General features: G+C 44.3%; 1 protein-coding gene across 8 annotated transcripts in view; it reads right to left on the bottom strand.

Annotated features, from left to right (window-relative positions):
- Window positions 1-619: 619 nt before the first annotated feature.
- Window positions 620-10022, bottom strand: part of zc3h18 (zinc finger CCCH-type containing 18) — a 319920-nt gene continuing 310517 nt past the window's right edge. For all 8 annotated transcript variants that reach the window (XM_072517731.1, XM_072517738.1, XM_072517736.1 and 5 more), the window contains 3 exons: window positions 7054-7150; window positions 3148-3253; window positions 620-1364 (listed from right to left, as the gene is read on the bottom strand). In XM_072517731.1, coding sequence (XP_072373832.1) covers window positions 1139-1364; window positions 3148-3253; window positions 7054-7150 — 429 coding nt within the window. In that variant the 3' untranslated portion in view covers window positions 620-1138. The remainder of the gene's footprint in view (window positions 1365-3147; window positions 3254-7053; window positions 7151-10022) is intronic.

Here is a 10022-nt window from a genome sequence, read left to right as displayed (position 1 = left end):
ACTGCACAACAGCAGCCTGAAGTATTTCACTGCACCTATATTGAACTGATGCCGCAGGGGTCACCACAAAGGTCACAGGGAAGAGTCAGGGTTTAGGGCTGGGTGGGCAGAGAGAGTTTGTGGAAAATTCTAAAAGTCTCAATGTGAATGTGAAACATGCCTGAGGGGATGTCGCTGAAGTTCATTAAGTGCAAGACCCAGGCAATGTTGCATCCTTCTGTATCCTTCTATATGCAACACGTGAAACCCAAGAACCATGAGGAAGCTGACTGACCTGTGGAATGGGTCCCAAATTGAAGTGTTGACAAAAGCTCACTTCCATTATTTTAAGGCTAGGTTACTAATCAAAACTGTTCTGAATCTTTATAACTAGTAAATCCTTTATTAAAGTCATGTAAAAAAAAAGTCAATGCTGAACATTTATCTGCCCATTCAATGCAATTACTCTGTCCTCCGAGTGTCAGCAGATCTTATCAGCGTATAAAAAACCTGCTTTACCGCAATACCTCAGCTGTGTGCGTCAACAGAATGACCTTTTCACAGTTCTCAGTCTTCAACCTACACATCCAACACAACCATAAGGTGTGTGCATGAGATTAAAAATCTGAAAAGTGTAAAATAAAAGAATGAATATTTATTTGGGAAGCCAGAAGAACAAGTTTGCCCAAAAAACGGAGGGGGGATGAGAAAGCAGCGTTTGACAGCACATTCACCTGCTCTCTGGTAACACATTATGAATATTTGGGGAATTCCTTCAGACAACACACACACTAAGAACTTCTAAAGCAGTGTAAAAGGTGTGGCTTCTCTAGGGTCAAATTTCACGTGTTCAGGTCCAGTCATTGACCGTACGGTTCGAACCGGTTGCCACCGCAGCGTCAGTCTGTGTTAAATACGTAATAGAGTTCACAGTCTGCAGCCATCTCTCCCCTTTAAGGAGGAAAAAACTGATGACATATCTGGAGTTAAACTGCAGCCGTCACCCACTGGGATGTCAGGAGGTTGAGAGAATGGCAGTGAGGTACTCAAGGAGCCCCCAACATGGCTACTTCCTGAAAGAATCACGGATTTAATCACTGAAAATACTGACAGCTGTTTCTAATCAACAGACTGCGGTCCCGCGTTGATTGGTTCACAGCTACTGGACCTTGCCAGGGATCTTTGCTCGTTTGCGGGCAATAGCATCCTCTACAGCTTTCAACTGTTTCAGCAGCTCCTCCCTGCGTGATAACGTGCTGGATTTGCTGGACTTTGCAGAGGATGCAGTGGTGGCAGAAGCTGCTGTGTCATGAGACTTGCTGGAGCTTGAAGACACACTGGTCACTTTGCTCGAGACCTTTGACTGGGGTGAAGGTGGCCGTTTTCTAAAAAGGGAGGAAAAAAAAAAAGTTGAAATTCACACAGCCAGACATCTCTACAATTTTTATTCATATTTCTTTCTCGCGATGCAGACAGAGTTGGAAAGCCATCTTTTCTTTCCATCCTTAGTTTCCCCAAGGTCAAGAGTGAACAATGTAACAAAGAACTGGAGGCACGTCGGTCAGGCCAGAGAATAGCAGCTCTCTTTTCTGAAGGATATCAGTGAACCGGATTACAGCAAACTATCAGGGTCCTTTCCGGGTTAGGTCAAAATTGGATTTTGCGCCATTATGGGCTTTGAACTTGTGTCCCCAGCTTGCTTGCCTAATTCTGTGTGACTATTGAGATTAAAATCTGCTCACTATTCCAGGATCATCCTGGAATGCAAATATAAACCTGAACTGCTTTTCTCTGCTCCAAACAATCTTCGGAAATCCTTGTCCCGTCCACCATCACGTATACCAATAAGCACGACGAGCTCATCAATACGAAGACCACCTTTGCTTCCCTCGCTTCCACCAGCCCATTAGGCCACAACTCTAAAGTTGAACACTAACTGCCCTCCTGGCCACTCAAGTTTCTCTCCTCCTTGATGGCACAGTGGTTAGCACTGCTGCCTCACACGCCAGGGATCAGAGTTCAATTCCGCCCTTGGGTGACTGTCCGTGTGGAGTCTGCTTGTTCTCACCGTGTCTGCGTGGGTTTCCTCTCAGTCCAAAGATGTGCAGTTTAGGTGGATTGGCCATGCTAAATTGCCCCTGAGGGCTTAGGTAGGGTGCTCTTTCGGAGGGTCAGTAAAAAAAAAAAAATCAAACTACATACAACGTTGCAGTTGCTCGGCATAGCAGGCAACATCGGTGGAGAAAACATCCAACACAAGCTGCTTGACCTGCTGAGGGTCTCCGGTGTTTTTCCTAACCCCAGTGTGTATGACAAAATAGTAAAGTTAAAGTAAGTGTACGACAAAATAAGGGTGAAAAAGATGGAGAAATAAATCAATGGTTGGAACTTCCAAACTTGCAGAATGGATATCCGTCACACAACATAGTTTTCACTGCAGTTCCAGTATTTGCCCATGCTGTACTCACTCACCGTCAATATAGTTAGTTTTTAATAATCACACATTTAAAACTCTAAGACATGCTCAGATGTAATGCAGCACTCTGACATTTGCCTGTATTATATATTGCAATAGAGTACCTCACTATATTTTTCCCCACACAGTACACCTATCGGCTGACCCAATGTCATTTCTGAACTGCTATCAGTTGCTTTTCGAGGGTGTTCAGATCAATCAGATCAGTGAGTGCAGGCTGGAGATGAAGCCCTTCTTTCTACAGTGTTCCATCACACTGGACACCCATTCTAATCAGAAACACTTTCACCATCTCCACTGCAGATGCAGAGAGGATGTTTCCCCTTGTGGGAGAGTCGAGGACCAGAGGGTACAATCTGAGTAAGAGGTGATCCATTGAGGAGACATTCCTTCTCTCAGTGGGTAGTGAATCTGTGGAATTCTTTACCACAGAGAGAGTTATAGAGGCTGGGTCATTAAGTCTGTACAAGGCTGAGATAGACAGTTTTGTAATCAGTAAGGGAATCAAGGGTTTGGGGATAAGGCGGGAAAGTGGAGTTGAGAATTTGGTATCAGATTAGTCATTATGGTAGCGCAGGTTCGATGGGCTGAACGGCCTACTTCTGTGCCTATGTCATAGGTTTTAGAAAGTAAATTCAGTGAAGGCATCTTCAAATTTATCCACCATTGGTGCCACTTGTACATGCATTTACCTCTCTGCTTGTGCAGGAGATGATCTAATCATTGCTGGTGCTCGGTTACTCTGACGATCACCCTTTGGCGATGGTGGCCTTCCGAATGTCTTCCGCTCACGATGCCCTGAAAACAGACAACCAGGTATGAGAGAGAAACACACAGGGCAATATCATACACCAACACCAAGAAACATACTGTTTAAGCAATTCAGCGCTGGCTATATAAATGCCCTGAAATCAAAACCTCTGTACTAGTATCTCTCCTAAGCAGTATGGAAGAATATCTCAAATAAGAGCAGTAGACCATATGGTCGTGGCTGATCTTCTACTCTCTAGGGAGAATAATTCCATAGATTAAAATGGCAACATGCCATTTGCTTTCCTAATTGAGGTTAATGTGTATAATCTTACAGCCAGTACAGAGATGTGGTTACAAGGAGATCAAGGCTAGGAACTAAATAGTCAGGGGTATGTGACTTTTAATAAAGACAGGCAGGAAGGAAAGAGTGGTGGAGCAACTTTGATAGTACGAGATGGGATAAGTACGATAGCAAGAAATTACTGGGATTAGAAGATGTAGAATCCATGAAATGAAATGAAAATCGCTTATTGTCACGAGTAGGCTTCAAATGAAGTTACTGTGAAAAGCCCCTAGTCGCCACATTCCGGCGCCTGTTCGGGGAGGCTGGTACGGGAATTGAACCGTGCTGCTGGCCTGCCTTGGTCTGCTTTAAACGCCAGCTTTTTAGCCCAGTGTGCTAAACCAGCCCCTGTGGGTGGAGGTAAGAAATAACAAGGGGAGGAAGACACTGTTGGGAGTGGTCTATAGGCCTCCAAACAGTAGCTATACTGTAGGGTGGAGACTAAATCAGTAAATAACAAGGGCATGTAAAAAAAAAAAGCAGTACATTGATCATTGGTGACTTTAATCTTCATGTGGATTGGGAAGAGCTACCCATGAGGAAGAATTCAGAGTGTATGTGGGACAGTTTCCTCAAACAATATGTTGTGGATCCAACCAGGGTTCAGGATAATTTGGATCTAGTAATTTGTAATGAGACAGATTTCATAAACAATCTCAATAGGAAACAGTGACCATAACATGGTAGAATTAAGCATTTAGTTTGAAACTTGGATCAGAAACAACTATGCTAAACCTAAATCAGGATAATTACAAAGCAATGAGGGCAGAGCTGGCTGGAGTGGACTGAGAAAGGAGTTTAGCAGAAAAGATGATTGACCAGCAGTGGCAGTCGGTTATGAAAATAGTTCATGACTCACAAGAAAGGTGTATCTCATTGAGGAAAGAAGATTCTAGGAAGGGAATAAATCACTGTGGCAAACCAAGGAAGTTAAGGATTAAATTGAATGAAAAAACACACAATGTGGCAAAGATTAGTGGTAAGCCAGAGGATTCGGGAAGTCTTAAAAAACCAAAAGATAATCAAAAAATAATAAAGAAGGAGATTATAAACTATGAGGCTAAACTAGCAAGAAGCTTTAAATTCTGAAAAAGTCCCAGAGGATTGGAAAACTACCAATGCATACGATGATTCAATAAGTGAAGGAATTAAAAAAACAAGTAACAATTACCAGTTAGCTTAACAACTGTCATTGGCAAAATGTTAGAGTTCATTAAAAAGATGCAATAGCAGAGCACTTAGAAGTACATGTATATAATCAAGCAGAGTCAGCATGGCTCCATAGAGGGGAAATCATTCCTGACAAATTTATTAGAATTCTTTTAGGTGGCAACTGGCAGGATAAAGGAGAACCAGTAGATGCAATATACTAGGATTTCCAAAAAGAGCACAATAAGGTACTGCACAAAAGGGCACTAAATAAGATATGGGTCCATGATGGTGGAGGTAGTATATTAGCAAAGATAGAGGATTTGCTAACTAATAGAAGCCATGATGTGGAGATGCCAGCGTTGGACTGGGGTGAGCACAGTAAGAAGTCTTACAACGCCAGGTTAAAGTACCGCATGGTAGGTTGTTGCAGAAGGTTAAAGCTCACGGGATCCAGGGTGAGGTTGCCAATTGGATTCAAAATTGGCTGGACGACAGAAGGCAGAGGGTGGTTGTAGAGGGTTGTTTTTCAAACTGGAGGCCTGTGACCAGTGGTGTGCCTCAGGGATCGGTGCTGGGTCCACTGTTATTTGTGATTTATATTAATGATTTGGATGAGAATTTAGGGGGCATGGTTAGTAAGTTTGCAGATGACACCAAGATTGGTGGCACAGTGGATAGTGAAGAAGGTTATCTAGGATTGCAACGGGATCTTGATCAATTAGGCCAGTGGGCCGACGAATGGTAGATGGAGTTTAATTTAGATAAATGTGAGGTGATGCATTTTGGCAGATCGAATCAGGCCAGGATCTACTCAGTTAATGGTATGGCGTTGGGGAGAGTTATAGAACAAAGAGATCTAGGAGTACAGGTTCATAGCTCCTTGAAGGTGGAGTCGCAGGTGGACAGGGTGGTGAAGAAGGCATTCGGCATGCTTGGTTTCATTGGTCGGAACATTGAATACAGGAGTTGGGACGTCTTGTTGAAGTTGTACAAGACATTGGTACGGCCACACTTGGAATACTGTGTGCAGTTCTGGTCACCCTATTATAGAAAGGATATTATTAAACTAGAAAGAGTGCAGAAAAGATTTACTAGGATGTTGCCGGGACTTGATGGTTTGAGTTATAAGGAGAGGCTGGATAGACTGGGACTTTTTTCCCTGGAGCGTAGGAGGCTTAGGGGTGATCTTATAGAGGTCTATAAAATAATGAGGGGCATAGATAAGGTAGATAGTCAACATCTTTTCTCAAAGGTAGGGGAGTCTAAAACTAGAGGGCATAGGTTTAAGGTGAGAGGGGAGAGATTCAGAAGGGCCCAGAGGGGCAATTTCTTCACTCAGAGGGTAGTGAGTGTCTGGAATGGGCTGCCACAGGTAGTAGTAGAGGCGGGTACAATTGTGTCTTTTAAAAAGCATTTAGATAGTTACATGGGTAAGATGGGTATAGAGGGTTATGGGCCAAGTGCGGGCAACTGGGACTAGCTTAATGGTAAAAACTGGGCGGCATGGACTGGTTGGGCCGAAGGGCCTGTTTCCATGCTGTAAACTTCTATGATTCTATGACTGCCTTCAATGCCAGTATATCTTTCAAGATGTGGAGATGCCGGCGTTGGACTGGGGTGAGCACAGTAAGAAGTCTTACAACGCCAGGTTAAAGTCCAACAGGTTTGTTTCGAATCACTAGCTTTCGGAGCGCTGCTCCTTCCTCAGGTGAATGAAGAGGTAGGTTCCAGAAACAATCTCTCCAATACCTTCACATCCTTCCTAAAGTGTGGTGTCAGAACTGGATGAAATACTCCAGCTGAGGCTGAGCTACTGTGTTTTGTTTTGTGAGGGAATCTAGAATTGGGGGGTAAAGTTTAAAATAAGAGGTCTCTCATTTAAGCTGGAGACAAGGAGAATTAAAAAAAATTTTTTTTTAAGAGTCGTTAGTCTTTGGAATTCTCTCCCACAGAGAGCAGTGTAGGCTGGCTCATTCAATATATTCACCGTCTAGTTAGACAGATTTTTTAATCTACAAAGGAGTCAGCGTTACAGGGAACAGGCAGGAAAGTGGAGTTACGGCCACAATCAGATCAGCTATGATGTTATTGAATGGCGGAGCAGCCTGAGGATACAAATGCTCAACCCCGATCCAGTTTTTATGACTTAATTTGTTTGTAATGAGGTTCATCTACCAAATGTTTGCAATGCATGCTTCCATTGAGACTGCTGACAATTCTGCCGTTTCTTTGTGTCATCAGCAAATTTAGACGTGCTCTCTACCCCACTACTTGTCTCCCTCTGTATTCCACCCACTGCTAGAAAATTCCACAGGAAAATCTGACCTGCAGGTCACATGAAAGTACAAACCTCTTTCTGGAGACACCATGGCCCGTTTGGAAGGAGGAGAGGATGGTCTCTCCTTATCGGAAGGTTCATACCGTTTCCTGGTGCCCTTATCGGCAGGCTGAAATAGATTTTTTTAAAGTGTCAAAATCTCCACAGTACAGATAATGATCAGGCACTCCTCATATATCACTCATACACCTCAAATTCCTGATAAACACTGCTCAATTATTGCATGAAAAGGTAAAGGGGCTGTAATGAAGAGAATTCTGGACATCTCCAATCACCCAACTTTTAAAGAAATTCATTATGGCATGTGGGCTGGCTCGGCCAGCATTTATTAGGGGCTCATCCCTAATTGTTCCCAGGGAGGTGATAGTGGGCGGCCTTCTTGAACCACTGTAGTCCATGCTGACAGGCTACTTGGCACAAAACATTCTCCTTATTTGCAGGAACTGTGCAACCTGGAGGGGAAGCATCAAGCAGAGGAAGTCCCCAGCTTCTTGAATTAGCATGAAGAAGGGAACTGTACAGTACAACAAATCGGGTTTAAAAAGTATTTCTTGCCCTGATCCTGGAATTGGTGAACAGATCCACCTTTCCTCGGCCCTCTCCATTCCACAAGCATGGATCTGGATTGAATCCCAGTTGAACTTGTCATGATTCATCAAAAAATGATGGGCAGTCAGTAAGTTTGCCCCTTCACTAACCAGTGGTTGTTGTTTTCTAAATGCTCCCCTTGCACTACTATCACCTGCTGGTGCCTGACACTGAACTTGCTGCTAACCTGAAATACTTTGTATAGTGAGCACAAAATCAGAAATCATTTTCCATCAACCATTTCCTTTACAAAGAACAAAGAAATGTACAGCACAGGAACAGGCCCTTCGGCCCTCCAAGCCCGCGCCGACCATACTGCCCGACTAAACTACAATCTTCTACACTTCCTGGGTCCGTATCCTTCTATTCCCATCCTATTCATATATTTGTCAAGATGCCCCTTAAATGTCCCTATCGTCCCTGCCTCCACTACCTCCTCCGGTAGTGAGTTCCAGGCACCCACTACCCTCTGCGTAAAAAACTTGCCTCGTACATCTACTCTAAACTTTGCCCCTCTCACCTTAAACCTATGCCCCCTAGTAATTGACCCCTCTACCCTGGGGAAAAGCCTCTGACTATCCACTCTGTCTATGCCCCTCATAATTTTGTATACCTCTATCAGGTCGCCCCTCAACCTCCTTCGTTCCAGTGAGAACAAACCGAGTTTATTCAATCGCTCCTCATAGCTTATGCCCTCCATACCAGGCAACATTCTGGTAAATCTCTTCTGCACCCTCTCTAAAGCCTCCACATCCTTCTGGTAGTGTGGCGACCAGAATTGAACACTATACTCCAAGTGTGGCCTAACTAAGGTTCTATACAGCTGCAACATGACTTGCCAATTCTTATACTCAATGCCCCGGCCAATGAAGGCAAGCATGCCGTATGCCTTCTTGACTACCTTCTCCACCTGTGTAGCCCCTTTCAGTGATCTGTGGACCTGTACTCCTAGATCTCTTTGACTTTCAATACTCTTGAGGGTTCTACCATTCACCGTATATTCCCTACCTGCATTAGCCCTTCCAAAATGCATTACCTCACATTTGTCCAGGTTAAACTCCATCTGCCATCTCTCCGCCCAAGTCTCCAGACAATCTAAATCCTGCTGTATCCTCAGACAGTCCTCATCGCTATCCGCAATTCCACCAACCTTTGTGTCGTCTGCAAACTTACTAATCAGACCAGTTACATTTTCCTCCAAATCATTTATATATACTACAAAGAGCAAAGGTCCCAGCACTGATCCCTGTGGAACACCACTGGTCACAGCCCTCCAATTAGAAAAGCATCCCTCCATTGCTACCCTCTGCCTTCTATGGCCTAGCCAGTTCTGTATCCACCTTGCCAGTTCACCCCTGATCCCGTGTGACTCCACCTTTTGTACTAGTCTACCATGAGGGACCTTGTCAAAGGCCTTACTGAAGTCCATATAGACAACATCTACTGCCCTACCTGCATCAATCATCTTAGTGACCTCCTCGAAAAACTCTATCAAGTTAGTGAGACACGACCTCCCCTTCACAAAACCGTGCTGCCTCTCACTAATACGTCCATTTGCTTCCAAATGGGAGTAGATCCTGTCTCGAAGAATTCTCTCCAGTAATTTCCCTACCACTGAAGTAAGGCTCACCGGCCTGTAGTTCCCGGGATTATCCCTGCCACCCTTCTTAAACAGAGGAACAACATTGGCTATTCTCCAGTCCTCCGGGACATCCCCTGAAGACAGCGAGGATCCAAAGATTTCTGTCAAGGCCTCAGCAATTTCCTCTCCAGCCTCCTTCAGTATTCTGGGGTAGATCCCATCCGGCCCTGGGGACTTATCTACCTTAATATTTTTTAAGACACCCAACACCTCGTCTTTTTGGATCACAATGTGACCCAGGCTATCTACACCCCCTTCTCCAGACTCAACATCTACCAATTCCTTCTCTTTGGTGAATACTGATGCAAAGTATTCATTTAGTACCTCGCCCATTTCCTCTGGCTCCACACATAGATTCCCTTGCCTATCCTTCAGTGGGCCAACCCTTTCCCTGGCTACCCTCTTGCTTTTTATGTAAGTGTAAAAAGCCTTGGGATTTTCCTTAACCCTATTTGCCAATGACTTTTCATGACCCCTTCTAGCCCTCCTGACTCCCTGCTTAAGTTCCTTCCTACTTTCCTTATATGCCACACAGGCTTCGTCTGTTCCCAGCCTTTTAGCCCTGACAAATGCCTCCTTTTTCTTTTTGACGAGGCCTACAATATCATTCGTCATCCAAGGTTCCCGAAAATTGCCGTATTTGTCTTTCTTCCTCACAGGAACATGCCTGTCCTGTATTCCTATCAACTGACACTTGAAAGCCTCCCACATGTCAGATGTTGATTTGCCCTCAAACATCCGCCCCCAATCT

This window comes from Scyliorhinus torazame, chromosome 10 (assembly GCF_047496885.1).
Source record: "Scyliorhinus torazame isolate Kashiwa2021f chromosome 10, sScyTor2.1, whole genome shotgun sequence".
NCBI classification, from domain to species: Eukaryota; Metazoa; Chordata; class Chondrichthyes; order Carcharhiniformes; family Scyliorhinidae; genus Scyliorhinus; species Scyliorhinus torazame.
Note: the sequence above shows the minus strand (reverse complement) of the source record. Positions and strands in the feature narration are given on the sequence as shown.